The 22,470-nt window shown below is 38.9% G+C and overlaps 1 protein-coding gene across 2 annotated transcripts; it reads right to left on the bottom strand.

The window, feature by feature from the left end:
- Positions 1-6,076: 6,076 nt before the first annotated feature.
- LOC311059922 (GTPase IMAP family member 8-like) lies at positions 6,077-20,032 on the bottom strand. 2 transcript variants are annotated; one of them, XM_084078041.1, is made up of 8 exons: positions 19,948-20,032; positions 14,260-14,376; positions 13,088-13,364; positions 11,387-12,082; positions 10,992-11,110; positions 9,906-10,722; positions 7,038-7,130; positions 6,077-6,716 (listed from the first exon to the last, which is right to left on the bottom strand). In XM_084078041.1, exons 3-8 carry the CDS (start codon positions 13,353-13,355, stop codon positions 6,571-6,573), a joined length of 2,139 nt encoding a protein of 712 aa, XP_083934167.1. In that variant the 5' UTR covers positions 13,356-13,364; positions 14,260-14,376; positions 19,948-20,032; the 3' UTR covers positions 6,077-6,570. The 2 variants fall into 2 exon arrangements, with proteins under 2 accessions (XP_083934167.1, XP_083934166.1); XM_084078040.1 differs by having other exon boundaries at positions 9,903-10,722.
- Positions 20,033-22,470: the final 2,438 nt, after the last annotated feature.

Genomic DNA, 22,470 nt, shown 5'->3' on the forward strand with positions numbered 1-22,470 from the left:
CCAGGGGCTGTGGCTTGTCCCCCCCCCCCCACCCCCAATGGGAGGGGTGGTTTATAGTTCCCCCCCACTACCTGCACTAATTTATATATATATATATATATATATATATATATATATATATATATATATATATATATATATATATATATATATATATATATATATATATATGTATATATATATATATGTATATATATATATATATATATATATATATATATATATATATATCCACACACACAAACAATATAGAAAAACACATAGGCAGAACTCATGTAATTATGTTTATTGATCAAGAAAAATAAATGTATACAAAACAATGGAACAGGAGCACACAGATAAGGTAAACTGTTTCAAAGAAAAGTATTTTGTTCCAGGGACCCAGAAGCAAAGATTTGAGTTAAAAATGTTCACTCTAAAAAATATATATTCAAATATTCTGAATCAGAATCAGGTTTATTGTCACATCACAGGTTTAATTAAAAAAAAGTGGGTGAAATTTGTGTCTATATACTCACACTAGTACCTGAGATAAGATATGTGCATGAACATAGCAGCAATGTATACTGTGCATGATATACTTATGGACGTTAGTTAAGGTGCTTGGAAAAAAAAGTTAAAAGTCAGTGCGTTATACACAGGATTACGGTGCAAAATGTCAGTGTGTGTCGACCGCATAATCCACATAGACTGACATATAGTCAGCAATTAGTGACATGAAGAAGAGCAAAGAAAAATAGCGGGAAAATGAAAACAAAGTCACTTGTAGGCTACTCATGTAATCCACGGTGGCTGGGTCCAAGGAAGAGCTAAATCCAAGTCATGTGTCCCTGGTATAATCCACAGGAAGAAATACAGAAAATAAAGAAATATATTTTGTTCCAGGGACCCCAGAAGCAAAGATTTGAGTTAAAATGTTTGCACTAAAAACATAGTCCTCAAGCTCTTTGTCGTCAAGCATTGGGTCCTGGAGAACACAGCGTTTGGTACAAGGTCCTGGAGATGATCTTGTGAACTTCTTCCTGCTGGAGGGCTGAAGATCCAAAATGGAAGTCCATCTTTGGAGTTGCTCTGTGTCCTTTTTGGAGATGATCTCCTGAACTTTGGACTGCTGGAGGGCTGAAGATCCAAAATGGCAGTCCTTGAAACCTTGAAGAAAAACAGAAGAAGAAAAAAAGAATTACAATTAAACCACAAAACCACTGAAACCGGAACACAACAATGTTAATACAATTACCACACTCTACCACACTACTGTGTGTGTGTGTGTGTGTGTGTGTGTGTGTGTGTGTGTGTGTGTGTGTGTGTGTGTGTGTGTGTGTGTGTGTGTGTGTGTATTGCCTGCTGACTGTCTGCTGAATCTTCTGCTGAAAACCAAGCCATTGTCCTGCAAATTGCAATTTATTCTGGAGATTACCTGTTAAAACTCCGAAAGGTCCTCACACATGTACCGCTGGGTGCCAACAACTGTAAAATAATATAACAGCAATTACAACTCAGAAAACTTCAACTGAAACAGGAGTGCACAAAAAAAAGTTAAATGAAGAGTGTGGGTGTGTAGTACCTTATAAAACTTCCTCGTCAACAGTGGGGAAATCAATGGAATTCTCCCTGCAAATATCATTTTAGGGGTTAGTGGGATGAAGCAATGCTTTGCCGTTGTATTCAATATAGCCACAGTAAAGACAAACTACAAAGCAATCCAACTTTAGTTACTAAAATGTATAAAGTCTGTGTATTTTACTATACTGCATTATGCTGACAAATTAAATCATGGCATATGAATTGACTAGCTACTTGACTAGGCCACATGTTTTAAAACAATCTGAACTCATACAGGTAAAGGAACACTAGCCTACAACTGATCAAACAGACTGTAGAGAACTGATCAAAGTAAATACAATAAACAGTATAACCTACTAATGATTTACAATTAGATAAAATAGCAGCTTACCATTTACAAAGCTAGTCCAAAAACACCAACAGGCCAGCAGTACATGGTTGAGAAGAATGAATTCACCCAACCGCCCAAACAGTTCAAATGTTTGAAAACTCTGTTTGGACACATCTGATTGGATAGACACAAATGTTCCCCTCCCCACCATTTGAATGTGCATGTTAAATGTTGGCAGTCAGAGAGAGAGAGAGAGAGAGAGAGAGAGAGAGAAAGATTGGAAATAAACTATTTACTTAGTTTAGTTAGTTTTAACAAGTTAAACGTTACTATGTAGAGGTACTAATGCTTTGCACTAAACAACAAGCACAAAAAAAGAACTGACATTTTATACTTAAGTAAAAGTATCAATAGTGTAATGTAGAAATGCTCTTACTTGTTACAAGAAAAGTCCATTACATTTTGTTCTTTTGAGCACTACTGGGCCTAGACTAGAAAACAAACTAAATAGTTTATTAACCACATGACTGGTGGTAACCTGTATTTTTGGCAGTGATGGCAGAAGTACTCAGTTATTTTACTTAAATAAAAGTAGCAATACCACAATATAAAAATACAAACAAAATATAAACATAATAAAACAAGTAAAAGGCCTGTGTTCAAAATGTTACTTGAGTAAAAGTTTAAAAAAAGTATTGGCATCAAAATATACTTAAAGTACCAAAAGTGAAAGTATTAAAATGTTTGAAAATGGCAGATCTACAAGCTTGTAGATTGGCTATTTTCAAATAGCCTATGTATAAAATAGGGCTAAAGTGGTTAATATGGTGATAGAGGTGGAGCTCCTATTGTCTGAGAGACCTGAGACAATAGGGCCACTGAACCCATCAACACCTTTCATGCAAATGTTGTGCCTGCATGTAAATCTCTACCCCCCAAAATACACACGAAAACACACATAAAGTAAGCCTTGTTTGTGATATAATTTTAACCATTTAATGACCCTTAAACGTACTTGGTAAAAGTACAAAAGTATTGGTATCAAAATGTGTTCAAGTACTAAAATGTTTGAAAATAGCCGATCTACAAGCTCACAACACGACGCGTTGTGAGCTTGTAGATCGGCTATTTTCAAATAGCCTAGGTATAAAATAAGGCTAAAGTGGTTAATGTATGTTTTATAATGTAATCATTTATATCTGCAAAGTAACTAGTAGCTAAAGTTTTCAAATAATTGTAGTGGAGTAAAAGTACAATATTTGCCCCAAGACTGCACTCTGATCTCTCTCTGTGTGTGTGTGTGTGTGTGTGTGTGTGTGTGTGTGTGTGTGTGTGTGTGTGTGTGTGTGTTTGTGTCATGCTTTATTAGTATGTCCTTTCTGTAAACTAACACTGCTCACCTATGCAAGACCTAAGAACACTTTTTTTTTTTTTAATATTTGTATTAGCTTTTCCTTGAATGTCACAATGCAACTTTGGTTCACTGTTTCTCTCTCTCTCTCTCTCTCTCTCTCTCTCTCTCTCTCTCTCTCTGAGCCCCCCCCCCCCCCACTCTGAACCCCACACCTCCCATTGTTTGAACAAACCTCTAATTTACATATGTAAGGGAGATTCCCTAGCAGAGAAAAGAGAGACGCATATCCAGGTATCTTAAAGGCATTTTTAGGTAAACAGTCCTCTCCCGCATTCATTGAAATACTTCCACCAATCATTTATGTTTGGTGGGTGTATGCCTTGCCCACGTATCCAGGTATATCACCTTTTTCACCCAGTGTTTTCTATTCCTTTAACATGAAGGATTGTGTGATGACTGTGTTGTACATAATCTACTCTCCCATCACTGGTAAGAAGTTACAGCTCTTAAATAAAAAATATAACACTGCCTCCCTCTGCTGGACTTTGACAGTCCATGTAAGTAGGAAAGGAACATATAAAACATACTGAGTAATGTTGGGAGAGAAGGGCTGTTTCTTGTCAAACCAAAGTCTATGCAACTACTAAATTAGTTGGATATATCAAATAAAAAATAAACACTGCCTTCCCCTGCTGGACAGTCCATGTAACGAATAATGAAATTGTTCAATTATTTGCAAGAAAACATTCTGATTAATGTAGGGACAGAGGGGCTTTTTCTTCACCCCACTGTACTGTGGAGGAATCAAACCCCAGAATCCAATACATTATACATGATCCCATGATATAGTCTATCTATCCTTTATACCGAGCCTTTTCAGTTGATATAGTCACTACAGGGACTATATATTTTGACATAACGTTTAATTATGACACCACATAAAAATACAATATATTTTAATTTAAAACATATTTTGATTTCCATATACATAGCAACCTTTATTTTTTCTTCTTTTTCATCTTTCGAACTATTTATTTTACATCAGGACATTGTAATGATCATTAGACTCAGAGCAATAACCCACCAATCTCCCAGACTCCCTCCCCCAGTATGTGTACGTTTGACTCATTTTGTTACCTCTGCTTCGGTTCTCAGTGTGCAGGTTTGCAGGTGACATTGTGTTTGGGGCTTAAAACTTGCATTTCACCCCAGATATTCAACAATGTTGTGTATCCTCTGTCATTCATAATTCATCTTTAGGTCGTAGGAAGGTTTTGATTTGCATTATGTCGAAGCTTTGTTGTTGTTGTGCTGATTGTAAATTATCTAAAGGGTTTACAGTGAGGTCATGAGGTAACCAGTATCTGGTTCCAGTTTGATGAAGTATGTATTTCTATAATTTAATTAATCATATTTAATATATAAGAATATGTATTTGATCGCTACAGTCCAGCAGCAATCAAAACATTTAGCAGAAAACATCAGAACAACTAGTTCTACTGACTGATCTACATCCACACCTGAAGACATCCAGTTAGACATGTATTTCGCGTGAGTGTTCAATAATTATTATTATTAGTCCTTAAATTGTCACTTTAACACTTTAATGTCATCTCCCCACCCCCCATCATGTGAACCCACAGGTTGAGAACCATTGTACTAGTACCAGCAGCAACACAACCATGATTTTAATGTTCTCCAAACACTGCTTCCTGTGTTCTTCTATACAGGATACCAGTAGAGCAGCAACACAACCAAGCATCGGCAGGTACTGTAGAGATAGTTTACATTCACATCTGAAACATGCAGACATTAATAACAAAGAAAGTAATGGCACGTTTTTGCATGCTGCATTTTCCTTTGTAGATAAAGGTGATTAAAACAGCACTATGTAACTTTCCTCTTCTACCCTGGATTTGAACCCGTTTTCCTGCGCAAGTGCTGACATTTTTAACATTGAGATAATAGAGCCTGCCTGCTTGCTCAGGGGATACATTGAATATTGACCATCAGGTCAAACTTTGTGTCAGATCCTGTGTCTATGTGAGACATGACCTTTGACACAATCTAAATGTCTCAATAGAAGAGCAGGGAGACAAAATACAACCACATAAGTTATATCCTACTATAATTCTAGTAACCTCTGTCTGTAGTGGTGAGTGAGTGGGTGAGTAGGTGAAGCTACCCAGTTCTCCTCACTGGCTGGAGCAATTGCTCTGATTTCGCACACAGCCATTGACCATTACCATCTGAACTTAACTGTGAAGCCCGTTTTTCGATTTCATCAAATCTCAGCTTCTTATTAGCGTTTTTGTTTCAAACACTGTCGCCATGGTTACGGGGCTGCCCAGCTATGGGACGAACTGGCTCCCGGGTTGCCAGATCATGTGCGCATATCCCCCCACGGATGCGTCGACCGGGTATGGTCTAGTTGTATTAACATACTCTACCATACAGATTGGACAAAATTGCATTTTATTCATTTTTTAAAAAGTCTATAAAAGTATAGATAGATGCTATAAGAAAGAAGCTCCTTTAGTCACTATAGCTGACATTGCCATGTCAAAATCAAACTTGAACCTTTAACTATTATGTACACTGTTGTGTATGTGGCCTATTTAAACTATATTATGAACAAAAACACTGGAGAAGCTTGGGAACTCAGTTCTATGGTTCTTTATTGGTCAAATCCAAATGGACACACATACTGTACATACAGACCAATACGCAGCACCTAGTAGCACCTGCAATAGTGTGTTCTGACATGCAAAGTAGTCCCTTAAAATAAACATAAAAATGTAGATATGTTATTATTATAATACACAGAGAAACATCATCTCTGCTCAAACACATGTAAAAAATATATTGTTTTAACACTGCACCAAAAATATAGAAATGTGTTAATATGAATACAGAGAAAAATGCTGATCTCTGCTCAAACAAATCATTATTATTTATTACCATAGACAGTACAATACATGTCAATACATATACATATTTTTTTCATCAACACAATTTTATCCTGAGAGATTAAACCAAGAATGAAACCAAACCCAGCTGGATTTGATCAACATTCAAGAAAGAAAATAATTATAACATTCCTGTTACAAATAATAACCATGGAGGAAAGAAATAATCAAATATCAATTATAATTGAGGGGATGAATAAAGATTAAGAACAAAAACATCTGTGTTCTTACAATGATCATGCATGATATAAAATGTAAGGTAAAGACATAAGAATGTAAATGTGTGTGAGCCTCCCTGATGGTGTTACATCCTGAAGAAAATGGGTGTGATTGTTGTCAAACTAATGTTTAATCTATAAAAGCTCTATCAGACTCCTCAAGCTGGAAGCGTGTGACATACGTTCTGAATCTTGTCTCGATGCTTTGCTCTGTGGCCCCCAATCACCCACCTTTTCAGGGGTCCTGAGGTCTGAACTATCTGCTTCAGATGGTGCACACACTGGAACACAAGACAGACAACAACACATTTACCAATACAATACAAGAAGAAAGAACTGCAACTCATCTAACTATTATAATTGAAATGCCCACGCCGTGGTGTTCGTCAGGTGTGTGTGCGTGTGTGCGTGCGTGCGTGCGTGCGTGCGATCTTGCAAACCACCGATGTGATCAACGCCAATTATAATATTTTTAATTTTATAAAGGAAGTCAGGGGGGATGTATTTGGTCTGAAACCTTGCCCAACTACACCTTTTGGTGGTTGTTTGTGTTATTGTTCAGTTTATTCTCTTAGCAGGTAGGGGATGGTCAGTGGATTCACCTGGTCCAGCATGTCCCTTCAGCAGCCAATCAGAAACCATGTCACGTCGCGAGAGGTATGGAATTCCTGTTTCAGATGGTGTTCCACCACTCACTGGAACATAAGACAACAGACAACAACACATTTTGAATGATACTGTAATAGTACAAGAAGAAAGAACTGCAACTGGTCATTTATCATCATCATCAGTAGTAGTAGTAGTTATCTATAAATGCATGGAATGAGTTTGTGTGTGTGGGTGTGGGTGTGTGTTTGTCACACATAACTAGAGAACTGTCCGATCAATGGACCCTTCGCTAAGCCCCACCCACTCCACTCTGTGACTGGTGGTGCGAGTTAGTCACACCCAGGCCTGGCAAACTCTGCTTCTCACCCATTGACTTGCATGTTAAATGACGGCTTTTCCCCTTAAAAATAATCAATAATTTCAGCAGCAATAGCTTCAAAATCTCTTCTAAATCTAGTCAACAAGGCCTGCAGTAGGCTACTTTTTTTGCACTGGACAAATGTGCATGACATTATTTCAATAAACTAAAAACATGGGAAATGTTAGAGGGAGTAATAGCCATGGATACACAACGGTCTGTCTCGCCTGTCATGGATGAACTTCAACCTGGTGTTTGCACTTTCTCCATATACGGCCCGTACATCTACAGAAACGTTCATATTTCAAATTTAAAGTGCTTATCCCATGGCCACGGATGTTACATTTATGTACGGGCTCTCAAAAGTACCTGAATCATCCGTATTGTTCAATAAAAAGCATTTTAATCTGATCAGTGACCATTTTCTCCATATGCTTTCAACTAAGCGACCCTATCGGTTGGTAGGTGTATTGCACTCTGATACATTATAACTCTATGAGAAAATGGCCACCGATTGGATTAAAATGCTTTTTATTGAACAATACAGAATATACAGGTACTTTTGAGAGTCCCATGCATAATTTTAACATCCGTGGCCATAGGGTAAGCAATTTATATTTTAAATCTGAACGTTTATATAGATGTACGGACCGTAAATGGAGAAAGTGCAAACACCAGGTTGAAGTACCGCAGGGTAAGACTACAGTAGCAGTTAATAAATAGACGAACAAATTAATGAACATACTTTAACGTGCGGAATCCGAAACAGGCAGCGCTGTGATTCTGAATTTTGTTACGATTACTGTGATTAGTATCACCACCTGGGCGAGTGAGTCGTGTAACTTTCCCGACGTCAAGCTGTGTATGTGTTCAACAACACAGCCATGAAGCCTTGCAGTTTAAGCGCAGATTTCAGCTTGGGAAAGGAACCCTCCAACGGTTTTGGGTACGTGGAATCTGTTGCTGGTTCATAGTCACCATTGCGTTATCGTGGTATTCCTATTCTTGCTATTATGTTGCAAATGATTGTGTGTGTGTGGGCAAAATAACATTGACAGCTATGGCAGGTGACGAAAGCTTGCCAGACCTATGCCAGGCTAACAACGGTTGCTAAGCTGGCATTGGACAATCGCTTTTGGGGTGGGGTTTAGCGAAGGGTCCATTGACTTCAGACTTGACGTGTGTATCGGCGAGGACCCAGGGCCAGGGGTATCTTGTGCTGACTGAGAAGTCGTTCGGACAAGCGGTTGTCCAGAACCGAGAATCCAAACATCTCTATATCTGTCAGCGTGTCGGTCTGTCTCTCTGAGTCCCTTTTATGCACATATACAGAGATTTCTGAATCTGTCTATCTGGCTGGTCCCTTTTGTGCCCATATATGGACATCTCTGATGTCATCAATTTCATCATAGTAATGTCAATAGACTAAATATACTGACCTCCAAGTTATTATTATTAATAGCAATAATAATATTGCAATAATACTACTAATAATACATACCTAGTGTTAATATTCTACTTTCAGTTCATTTTAAGCTACTAGAACTTTGCAAGTCTAGAATTATGTCATTTGGAAACGATGCAAATTGGGAATGCATGCATGCCTCAACCAGTTATGCAATAAACATTGTACCTGTTGTGAGAGTACTACCTGTTAGAGTACCAGTGTGGTACCTGTTGTCGCTGTACTAATAATATTAGATATTACGATTAATGAGTGATTTATAAACGGGTACCAGCCTACTTGGGACAATGCAAGTCGGGAACGAAGCAAGTTGGGAATGGAAGCCCCACCTGTTTATGCAATACCCGTTGTAGTTGTTGTCAGAGTACCCATTGTGGTACCCACTACCATAATATGGTACCACTAAATATTTCCTCATACAGACAGTAGCTGCCGCTACGATTCTGTTCGGAAGCACTAGCCTACTAATGCCTGAATTATGACCAAATCGACCTAAAATTTAGATAACCCTGATCGTCATGATGTCATCACAAACTGCTGATCTCGCGTTGATGACGTACATGGGCGTACAGTAAATGGGAGACAGGTGCAGAGTTCTATCGTGCACGCTGCCACTAATAGTGACACAGCAGTCCAACCATGAAGCTGATTGATTGGCCAATCAGGGAAGCCGGCGCCTACACCCCCCACATGACACACAGATTCAGTGCATCATCCACAGACCCGTGGACAGAGAGACATCCATATTTTTTGGGTTCTCGACAACCGTTGGTCTGACCAAATTCCCATTCGGCAGTGCACACCCCCGGGTGATTGCCGGCACACATGCCAAGTTTGATGTCATCTATCAGTCAGACAGCGCCCGAGTTACGCTCAGGACAGACATACACACAGACCCACTGGCAAAGGTTTTGTGAATGTATTATCACTGAAAGAAGGATATTAAAGTCTAGGTCGCTGTTTTTCAAGTGTTAAATATTATCCACATTCAGAGCGATCACATTCTGTTGGCAGTTCAATTATATTGATACTCACTACTTGGTGCTGCTTGGTCCATGCTACTTCCCTTCCTTCTCACCATGAACTTCAACATCCTCTCTATCATTTCCTCCTCTCTCCTCCTCCATTCCTCCTCTCTCATCCTCCCTTCCTCCTCCCTCATCCTCCCTTCATCCTCTCTCCTCCTCCACTCCTCCTCACTCCTCTTCCATCCCTGCTCTCTCTTCTCCCATTCTTTTTCTAGGCTGTTCCATTGTTCAACAGTAAATGTTTGCTTTCCGTTCAGTCTTTCAAATAGTGTCTTCTGTCTTGTCTCATCTCTCACCCTGAAGAGTCCTGTGTCTCTGACAGACCTGTCTTCTTTTGAGTCTAAAGGTCGAAAGTGTCCTCTGTTCCTTGTCACCATTTCTTCGATTTTCTCCGTCAGCTCTGTTACCTCTGAAATGTTGCATTCGGAGGAGTCTAGAACATGGTACCTGTAGCCACATTTTTCCAGGAGCCACTTCAGAGGTTCTCCTTCAGACTCTATGTACCTCTCAACACGTCTCCCTCCCAGCCACCGTCCCCATGTGAACAGAATCAGAGTGTGTCTCCAGACTCTGTCCCCCAGCAGCTCCATGTGTTCCTCCACTGATCTCCGGTCAGCTTCAGAGAAACTGGACCTGACAGAAACATTCAACAGGACAGCGTGGGGTCCAGGGGAACACAGAGTCACACCTTGTAGAAGGATATCTTTGATCTTCTGTGATGGAGGTGTAGTCGACCAGTCTGGACAGTTCACCACACTCACATTTCTTTCAGCAACTAGTCCCTGTTGTCTGACACATTCTGTCAGTTTAGTCTGGGTTTTAAACTCCTGGAATATGAGGTTTACTGTATGTTAGTCGTAATAATCAATAATCAATCAACGTTTTAAGCAAAACCTTCATTAGTATTACTGTTCTTTTTATTACATTTATTTCCTTCATTTTAGAGAGAATATCTGTGTGTATTGATCACTGACAGATCATTGGACACATTGGTCACAAATACATTCACAATATCACCAGAAAACATGTATATTTGATCTCTTCATTGTTTACTTAGGGGTCATTCATTTTAGCATAAAATTCATACATTACTCACCTTTTCCATAGGTTCTCTAAATGCAACTTTCTGCAATATGATATCTTCAGCTATGCTCCTGTCATTCTGCTGTCCATCAACCAATATCACCCTCACATCTGGTAGACGCTGATGTTCTCCTGACAGACACAAGGGAACTAACTTTAGTTCACTTAACACCAATTTGACTATTTAGAGCCTGAATGCACAAGTGTTACCACATTGAGAATATACAATACAAATGAACGCACAACTGTTTCATTATGAGTAGCTGCTTTACTGCTGTGTTATGATGCTTCTTCTCTCTGTTCTGTTGTTGTATTATTTGTCATAGTAATACTAAGACAGACAGACAGACAGACAGACAGAGAGACAGACAGACAGACAGACAGACAGACATATTTGATAAACATCACCTTCAAACAGAGCTTTCAGAGCAGTTCTTTGTCTGTGTGTCCTGGTCCTGAATGTCTCGACACGTTCCCTTATGGTGGTCCTTCTCACTGACAGCTTCTCTGCAACATCTCCATCAACTTCATAATGTCCACCTCTGTTTCCTACCACCATCTCCTCGATCTTCTCCAACAGCTCTGTGACCTGAGTGTCATCCTTCTTCTGATTGTTGAAGACATGATACCTGTTCCCACATTTGTGAACAAGCCAGCGGAGATCTTCCCCCTCACTCTCAATGTGTTGCTCAATGCTAGTGTCTCCCAGTAGGTCTCCGCATGTGAACAGTACTATAGTGTGAGTCCATACGCTCTGTGACAGAAGTGTCATGTGTTCCTCTATTGCTACTCTCTGTGCTTTGGTGAATGCATCATCAAGAGGAACCAACAAAAGAACAGCATGTGGTCCAGGAGGACAGAGACACACACTTTTCTGGATCTCCAGTTTATCCATTTCTGAAATGTCCTGTAGTTGACTAGTGTAGAGCCAGCCTGGTGAGTCCACCACTGTGAGACGTCTCCCTGCTGCTTCACCATGTTTTACCTCACAGCGCGCTGACCTCTGACCTGCTGTAAAAACATTTTCTCCCAGAATGGTGTTTCCTGCTGAACTCTTCCTGGACCCACACTTTCCAAATAACAGAATCCTTACATCAATCAGTCCTGTTGGAGAAAACATTGTTTGCTTTCACCTTGACAGCTTTTTGTAACACATTCAATGCCTGAATTATTTCAGATTTTTTGCAGTTTTATGCCATGAGATTTTTCATTGAAAAAAAAAGTACTCAGGAGCCGAGATACATAAGTTTTAAGTTAACAAGGAAGTGGATAGGAGTCTAGATCTTCGAAAAATCATATCTCCTTGGTCTTTGGGTCAAATTTTTAAAAGTGTAAAAATTTGAAAAACGAGTTAACTCGTTTTTGGCAATCAAGTGATGGATTTGAAAAAGGAGTTAATTCGTTCTAGGCGGAAACAACGTCATAATGCCCAATGTCCTTTGTTCTGCTATTCCTCCGATAGTTCTCTCCATCTCCTTCAGTTCCTTTATGTCTCTACAGTAAGAAGGAACCATTACTAATCCCCATCTACTCTATCGTCCCCAGCTGGTCTGTGACTTGACTTCCATCTCTTTCAGTAACGTTGAGAACATGGAAGCCCTCTTCACCTTATTTATTTTAGTACATTTAGAGTAACCAATTATTTTTACCCATTGTTTTCTCCCACTTTCGTTGTTATGCCAATTAATTACTCCCCTGCCAGCCACTACAGTTGTACCCTAATGGCTCATCTGCCAGTGTGTGCCTCTGTCCTACTCCTCCCGTTTAACGCTCCCCACTGACATGCCGCCCCAGCCCGCAGTACTACAGGTACTTGCAGTGACAAGGATCACCCTCCCCGTCCAGCATCCCTCCTATGAACACGGCCAAATGTGTTTGTACACTCGGCAAGCCAGGTGCACCACGGTCGAATCAAACCCCTAGATTCCGCAGTGGTGGTCAGGTACTTTACCCCTGCACCACTTGAATGCCCCGTCTTCAAATAAGATATCTTAATATATATATATATATGTATATATGTATAAACACACACACGCACACACACACACACACACACACACACACACACACACACACACACACACACACACACACACAGACGTCACCTACCTTTGTTTTGAAACATCTCCAGTAGATCCTTCCTCTCGATCTCCTCCAGCATTTTCACCATTATCTTATCTTCATTACCGGGGTAATTCTGCATGATCAGATCAGCAATGTCTTTTCTTTCAGTGTTCTCCATTTTACTTTTTTTGAGCGGCTTGAGGTGGAGGGTTTTAAAGTTAACAGGTAGTCTCAGATGCCATTTGAAACCCTCAAACTCCTCGGGTCCCAGCTTCTCCAGTGCTCTCAAGATATGATTCTCAGATGTCGCCATGGTTGATTCCTGGTACAAACAAAGGATAATATAATATTGTCCACACATTGGACACAATTGTCCACACATTGGACAATTGAAATGAAATGTGAAACACATACCGTAGTGTTGATTTATGTTAAAATTGCATGAATTTGTTGTTGACAGACTATTTTACAATAGGGTCAACTGCGTTTAGTTTTTTTGTTTTTACAGCTGTACTGTATCACTCACATTATAAAACCTGTTGCATTATGTTGTAAATGGACCCAAGGCAGACTGTGTCACATTATAAACATTTTACATTCGAGTGCATTACGGATGGAATATAGAAAGCAGATAGTCAAGATAAATGTATTTCCCTCAAAACCATCTACATAATGCTGCTTTTTAGTTTGGAGATGTTTTTTGGGGGGTATGTTTTTTTTCTTTTGCCTTATGTTGCCCATGTGTGATCTACATAGACATATACGGTATACATAGGTCATAGAGCCATAGAGATTCAACACTGTTACCTTTTTTCTTACTGTACCATCATGTGCTGTTTACATTTCTGACTACTAAAGTACACACAGAGTGAGTAGACAAAAAAAATACCATATAAATGAGCATAAGTGAGGACCAATTATATGAAGATAGATTGAAAATGGGTGAAGTAGTCCTTTAAGTGTATTGCAAGGGTACACACACAAGCATCGTTAAACGTCTCTTTCTTGTTTATGTACTGTGGAAATTAATATGTGCACATACCCAGTATAGGCCAATGTTTGTAAACAAAAACCCTGTAACCATCCAAAATATTTGATTGTACTCATACTCATCATATCTCCATGAATGAATCAAAAACACTTGTGAGAAAATAGTATACTTGCCATGAAATTAATTATATAGGATATACTTTCTTGACATTTGTATCATAATTCACCTGCTGGCGTGCCGGTGGTTTGAATCTCGTTCTGCAAAGTGTAGCTATCTCCTTAGTTGCCGCTGTCAGCTCTCTCTCTCTCTGCTGTCATTTCCTCCATTTGGAAAACATTGTAGCCTACAGGAAACACACACAATGTACATGACATTAATAGATTACAATAATTCGATTATGAGATATCTTGTGTGTGAAGTTGACTCTTTGGCCTGAGGGTGGCACCAGAGACAAGATCATGGCATCACTCAAACGATTAACACATGAATGTGCTCAGCAAGTTTCATAGCAATTTAGCCTTTCGATTTTGATATCTTGTCTATAAGTGGACATTTAGGCCTACTGATGGTGAGAAACACAAAATAGCAGTACAAATTGACAATATTAACAATCATGTAAGTCATACAGAAAATGTTTCTGCTACCAGACCTTATTATACATACATACATACACATACATACATACGTGTGTGTGTGTGTGTGTGTGTGTGTGTGTGTGTGTGTGTGTGTGTGTGTGTGTGTGTGTGTGTGTGTGTGTGTGTGTGTGTGTGTGTGTGTGTGTGTGTGTGTGTGTGTGTGTGTGTGTGTGTGTGTTTATATATTTTCGGAAAAAAGGATAAAACCATCTACAAGCTCACAACAAACACAGATGCGTTTGTCGTGAGTGAGTGCTAATTCAAGAAGGTTAGAACAGAAGGGCCCCCTCTTTGCCCTAACTGTTTCATTGGGCATGAGATCTTTCAGTTTGTTAGTTTATTTATTTTTCTCAGTTCTCTGTCTGCTGGAAATGTCCAGTCAAATGACGTGTGGTTTGACCGCAAGTGTCTTTCCAAGTTCTCTTTCTTCACCATCACGTGCAGTTCTTGCTGATTAGACAAAATTAATACTTACAGTAGAATAATGATGAGAGAGCTCTAGTCAATCCAGTTCCATGTATGGTACACACATGTACTGAGATTTCAGTTCCTTTTTCTGAGTTCTCTGTCTGCTGGAAAGGTCTAGTCAAATGATTTATGGTTTGTCAGAAAGCGTCATTAATGCCAAAACACATATCTTAATTTTTATATCAATGAATTGCTGTAATGTTTTCACAATTGATTTATAGTAGCCTACCTTGTAACTCTTATAAAGCCTGCAAAAACACCTATAAAAACATAGAAACTACTAAGGAACCAGAACTAAATACTTTTACTCCTATAGTACCATACAAGATGTAACAAAGAGGCGAGCGGAGGGGGAAGCCAGGAACACGGCTAGTGTGAGAGCAGAAGTGTGGCCTTCCCTAAAATTGCATTTTAGGGAAGAAAAAATAAACGGCCAACCTAAAAGTACTCAGTACTTTACAGCCTTCCTACAAATGTACTCGAGTAAAAGTAAAATATTTGTATAGTATAATTCAACATACTATTAGCAAATATAAATTGTAAGTAAGACTACCCAACTATACCCCCAACCCAGTGAGACCGTGTTGGTGTGAAGGACAGTAGCAATTTAGGCAACAGATAAGTTAAACAATATAGGCAGTCTAGTAAAAGTGTACACACTTCATATAATTACAAATATGAACGATAATGATTCATAGATAAGCCCTAATAAAAAGCCTGTCAACAGAACCTACTGTAGCAAGTTCACACTTTTGAGTGTTACTTGCATAGTCTAAATGTAAACCACACTTCACAGCCACATATGTCTGAGAAACTGAGAAAGCATTTCCTTTGCTATTTTTGCTATGCCTTTTATACTCAACTAAAACTAAAAGAGTTTTCAAACAAAGCCACCTAACCTACATTGTATTGAATGAGAGCAGGGTGGAGAGCAACTGTGGTTCAGCAAGATTGATATTTAAATAAGAGAAGGGCAATTTCTCCTGTGAAAACAAACAGGCAAGTGCTCAAGCACTGGTTGGCTCCTACAGTATGTGAGCACAGGTCACAGGTTAAACTGCATGCTACACAGGTTACAGGTTAACAACTTTGATGATGGAGAGGGCCACTATATTTCCACACTCACTCCAGAGGGCCACATTGCATATACTGTCGGGCCATATTCTATGTCACATAAAAGTAGCAAAAGTAGCAGATCTACAAGCTCAAAACGTGTCGCAGTGCGATGCGTTTTGAGCTTGTAGATCTGATATTTTTGCTATTTTTGAATTCAGATTTTTCAAATTTTCTAATGCATTTAGTTATGCTTATGTTAACTTTATGAACTTAAATACAAATACATTGGACATAAAAAAAGATAATAGAATTTTAATACTAGTCATTAAGCTTCTAATATAGACTGAAGTAATTAAAGCGGGTCATGTTTGCATGTTTGGAATCATAACAGCTGAAATCAATAATATATCAGTATTCCGATATTAACCTGTGGGCCACATTAAGTGAAGGTGGGGGCCGCATGTGGCCCCCGGGCCACCAGTTGCTCATGTATGGACTAGGGAGTCACTCGTAACGTTGCCAAAGACATTAGTGCTGAATTGTCAGATGTCATGAAAGCTGTGAAGAAGCTGTGAAGAGCACCCTGCCCCCTACTTCACCATTCTGAGGTTCACACGGAACAGTATTCTCACGCATGTGTGTCGAAGTTATATCTAGTCAGGAGTTTTTACTTCTCCAAAACTGCACTGAGCTGGTTGACAATTTCAATGACGATGTCTGGGTTCAGTGGGTTGTGAACAGAATGTTAAAGTTCTTGTGGCATTGTGGTCTTGCATTGGCAAGACCACAATGCACACACCATTCACGTTTCTGTATGACGGAATGGAAAGCATTCTAAAAAATAAGAATATACAGTATGGGGTCCCTGCTTCCTCTCTCTATCAGCTAAGATAGAGAGATGATCTACATAAAAGCGGAAATATGACATCCAGGTGCAAAAACCTGTGCATGTTACGAAGTCCATGTTATGAAAAACGCACACACAGACATAGAATAACTTTTTCAAATGCTTACTGTTTTTACCAAAGACAAACCATATACTATATATATATATATATATATATATATATATATATATATATATATATATATATATATATATATATATATATATATATATATGAGAGATACAAATGAGCAATTCCTGTGCACTTCTGGAATGGAGGAGGTGCTGGCCCGGGTAAGCAGGTAATGTATCAGACAGGTGAGATGAGGCCGCACACTCCAATGATGAGATGGACTTTTATATTTTCATTGCTTTTATTTGTGCACAACGCGTTTCGCCTTTTGGCTTCGTGCACCTGACGAAGCCAAAAGGCGAAACGCGTTGTGCACACATCATTGGAGTGTGCGGCCTCATCTCACCTGTCTGATATATATATATATATATATATATATATATAGAAAGAGAGAGAGAGAGAGATATATAGATATATAGATATATATATCCACTCGTACTTTTACTTGCATTTTAAAAGCATTTACTTTTGAATACTTAAGTATATTTAAAAGCAATTACTTTTGTACTTTTACTTGAGTAACATTTTTGACTGAGCTACTTTTACTTAGTGGAGTAAATTTGACAATTAGTATCTGTACTTTTACTCAAGTACAGGGGTTGAGTACTTCGTCCACCACTGGGACCAGCGTGAACCCCTGTGCCTCAAAAGATTATTATTTTCTCAGGAGGAAATAACAGGAATCACACATGAGTGACACATCGCTGACAAAGCTGCACTCAGATCACATTAATTATATTGCATTAATGTACTTTGGTGATAAATAAATTCTATTTGGTACAAATTCTCAGATGCAGGACCATCAACTGTGACCTTTTTGTCAAGATACAAACAATAACATTCAGCTTCAAAGATTAGGACATGGAGCTAACTTTAAACTGAGGCCATCTGTTCTAAAAAATAAACCAATACATTGAATAAATAAAGTAACTGTCATAAGGGCGTTTTGATTACAGTGATTACACTTTTTTCCCCACCAGATCATATTTAACATCTGGTGATACTGTATGTATGATACAATACCTTACATGCTCATTCTTGCATACAGTTGGCATAGAAAACAGAGCATTCTCTCTGTTCAGTGTATGTTTGTGCAGACCTCCTGTGGGTGCTGGGGAGCCCGAGCACCCAAGGAGAAAGCCGAGCACCCACAGGAAATGTGTCGGTCGGATGACTATTGTGATGCTTTGTAACGTGCACAGCATGTATGATGTACCCGCTCTGATACCGTGTGTTATTGTGAACAGATTTCTGTCATTCAAACTCTCTCCTTGTAATCTGCAAAGTCCTTATGCCAGTTATGGTTTCATCATCAGCCAATAATCAAATTGTATGACTTGAAATTTATGGGGGAAAAAGAGGTCCTTTCGCACACCTACTGGGACAGGTGCGTAGGAGCAGGCAGCCAGTGCATGAGACAGGAAAGAATGGTGATCGTGCACACTGTCTTCACTTACAGCAAAAGCGTATTTTATTGCCAACTGACATTCATCAGGTATTTCTGATTAACGGGTTACAACTTGGTTGATGTGTGACTTGTTGTAGTACCCTACCCACTCAACATAAATCGGCATCCATGCCTGCAAAGATGGTGGTTGCAGAGAGGCAGGTGTTGTTTGCAAGGCATGTGGTTACGTCATTTCTCAGTGCTAGACATGACATACAGCCTTCTTTATGACCACATCCTCTGCTCTCATGAGAGCAGAGGATGTTTCATATGTACCCACACGCACAACCGTTAACTACACCTTGTCAAAACAAGATGACGCCGACCTGCACAGCGGCAAACTTCACCCTGTCAAAACAAGATGGCACAGAGACAAGTCGACTTGTTTGGTCTCCACACAAACAACCTTTGATTTCCTATACTATCACATCTGGTCAAAATTCATGTCAGATCCTGTGTCTAGGTGAGACATGACCTTTGACACAATCTAACTGTCTCAATAGAAGAGCAAGGAGACAAAATATAACCGCCACAATTGTATAAGTTATATTGTATTAACATACTCTTCCATACAGATTGGACAAAATTACATTGTATTCATTAAAAAGGTTACATAGTGCCTCTTTAAGTAGAGCTCATGTCACATTTTTTTTTTGCTCTACATGCTTTAAAAAAAATACTTAAAGTACAAGTAAAAGTAGAAGTACATTTCTTAATTTGAATATCAATGAATTGCTGTAATGTTTTCTCAAAAACATTGAATTTATAGGACCTTAACTCTTGTTTCAGAGAAGTAACTCTCTGAAACCACCTGTACTGATGTGCTTGCTTGTAGAACCATTACGTTACACAAAGCCTGCGGAAACACTATAAAAACGAAAATAGAAATGACTGAGGAACCAGAACTAAATACTTTTACTCCTATACATGCATACACGATGTAACAAAGAGGCGAGCGGAGGGGGAAGCCAGAAACACCCTAGTGTGAGAGCAGCATGTGGAAAAAAGAAACAGCCAACCTAAAAGTTCTCAGTACTTTACTCATTCCTAGAAATGTACTTGAGTAAAAGTAAAATATTTGTCTTGGAAGTAAAGTACAGATCCTCAGAATCTGTACTTAAGTACAGTACTCAAGTACATTTACTTACTGTCCACCACTGATTGTAGATATTCCATCATTATGCACGATACGTCATTATGCACCCATAATTTGCTATACTTTGATGTGGTCCATATAAACACACATTTTGTAACTTGATTTGATTTTAAGGATTAGTAGCCTAACTTACCAGACGGTGTGTCGTACAAGAAACAAGCCCAGACATATGTATGCATCGGCCCCCAGTGTCAACATGTACTGAGATCTGATTCCTGTGAATCATGTTCGCGTTCACTCAGAGAGAGAGAGAGAGAGACTACCGCATGATTTATTGTGCAACAGCGTTTATTGTGAAACGGCATCGAAAACAGCAGGTCTGCAAGCTCACAACAGGTTGTGGACAGCAACGCCTTCTGAGCTTGTAGATCTGCGAATTCTACGATCTTCGGCTAGAGACAGAGAGAGAAAGAGAGACGTATTTGATCTACTGTGATGGAGGTGTAGTCACACTCACATTTCTTCCAGCAACACTTTTCTGTTGTCTGGCACATTTTGTCAGGATTTTACAAGTTTTCTAAAAAAGTTTCCAAAATGTTTTCAAACCGTTTTTGTAAGTAAAAATAGAAGATTATTATTATTATGATAGAATATGTGTGCCTCACAAGTCACGACACATTCATATGTCAAAGTATAAAATACACATTTCTCTTTTGGGTCTTGAGCTAAAAGGTTTGGGAACCACTGTCCTTTGATCTCCTGCAGTTTGGTCTTCGGATTGTTGTGAACACAAACAGTTTCACAAAGCCCTCTTCGGTTTGTAGTATATGACATGGCATATGACAAGAGCAGTGGCTCTGTAGAACAATGTTGCATTCATTTGACATCCCAGGGTCTAACTATAGTACCTCATTCATTATACAGCCAGAATGACAAGGACACCGGGTGAATACAATTAACTTACAATTTAGGCATTTAGCACGCATGCTTTCATTCAGAATGACTTAAAAAAAAAGTGCAAGATTGGAGCAGTGCTGCCATTAACATTGACCCCATGAACTGTAGCACCCCTCTTCAGGGCATGTCAAAATAATAATACACTTTATTGTATAGCACCTTTCATGACATGAAATGCAGCTCCAAGAGCAAGAATATAATTACAGTTACAACTAATTTAACAATAAAGCAAAAAAGAAAAGCAGAAGCATTAAACAACATTAAAATAATCGCAAAAGGCAGTGAATCAAGCAATACAGAAATAGGTGAACATTCAGCAAAAAAGGGCAAACATTCTGTGAAAATAGCAGATCTACAAGCTCACAGCGCATCACAACACCACACGTTGTGAGCTTGTAGATTTTTGAGTGGTGCCAACCACTCCTACATTTGACTTTGTCCGTGTGTCCGTATGTCCGTCCGTATGATTGGTCAAGCTTCACGTGACACGTGACAATATGTTGTCAGGTGTCACGTGACAACATATTGTTGCTGATTGCAACACAAGGATGCAACCAGTTACACTTTCAAAGGCACCACTCTCTTCACACTGGGTGTGATTTTTTTTATTTTCAGCTAAGAGATTTGGTGTAGAGGGAAAAAAGGATGGGACCAGGTAAACCCCTGGGGGAAATGAAGTAGATATCGGGGTAGGAGTTGGTGGTTATGATATTGTCTGTGGTGAAGGAATTGGAGCGCTAGAAGGACATGGATATGCTACAAAGTAATTGTATTAATAATAAACTTATTTAAATAGGACTTTTCAAAAACAGGTTTACAAAGTGCTTCACAGCCATAAAAACAAACATGAAATATAAAATACATTTCTAAGTGCAGATTAGATTAGTGCAGACACAAAGATAGTAAATTCAGGTGTGTTTGGGATTTTGTGGAAACCACACATTCTTAATAGTCCAACTATGTACAACTATACAAAAAGTTATGAATATTTTATTTTATCTACTATTATTAGTTATTTGTGCACACTCAATTTCTATACCCAAACATGTAATATATTTTAACCATTTTCAACCTGGCATCCCTATTTTAGCCTTCTTTTAAATATAAAAAAATAGCAGGTCCATAGCAGTGATTTTAGATTTTTCTTTATGATTTCAGGTATAGGCCTATCTTGGAATCAGGTTGCACAAAACCTTTGGGAATCACAGTAGAGGGATGGGTGACTGAATAGTAGGCTCATGGTTGAGGGACAGGGTCTGTAGAGGTGGGTTTTCTGACCCTCAGATAAGGTCTGCTTTGCGGAGAGACTCTGCAGACATCATCTGATTCTAGGACCACTAGGTACCTAAATTACCCTGAACAGAGTCCCTTGTAAAAGAGATTGTGTATCTCGGTGGGACTCACCTGTATACATTTGAGCCTTCATAGCCTATAGTGTGTATAGTTTCAATGTACAGATTATAGATTTTTTTTAATATTATACGGTTTAGACTGATGATAGGTTCTTGGTTTACCTATGATACTAGATTATTACTATTTCTATGCATTACCTTGTGTTTAACTTGCTTAAATCACTCTGGATTAAGAACGTCTGCTAAATGCCAAAATGTTATCAATAACGGTAGAATAGAATAAACAATAACTAAAATAGGACGTCCTATAGACTGAAAAATAAGTAGGACAGGGGTACCTGAAGCGGTTGGGAACCATTGATCTAAAGTGGACTACAGTAGGCTATGTAGTGTATGTACAGTATAGA

The sequence above is a fragment of the Gymnoscopelus microlampas genome (genome assembly GCF_963454915.1).
Source record: "Gymnoscopelus microlampas genome assembly, chromosome: 14".
Taxonomy (NCBI): Eukaryota; Metazoa; Chordata; class Actinopteri; order Myctophiformes; family Myctophidae; genus Gymnoscopelus; species Gymnoscopelus microlampas.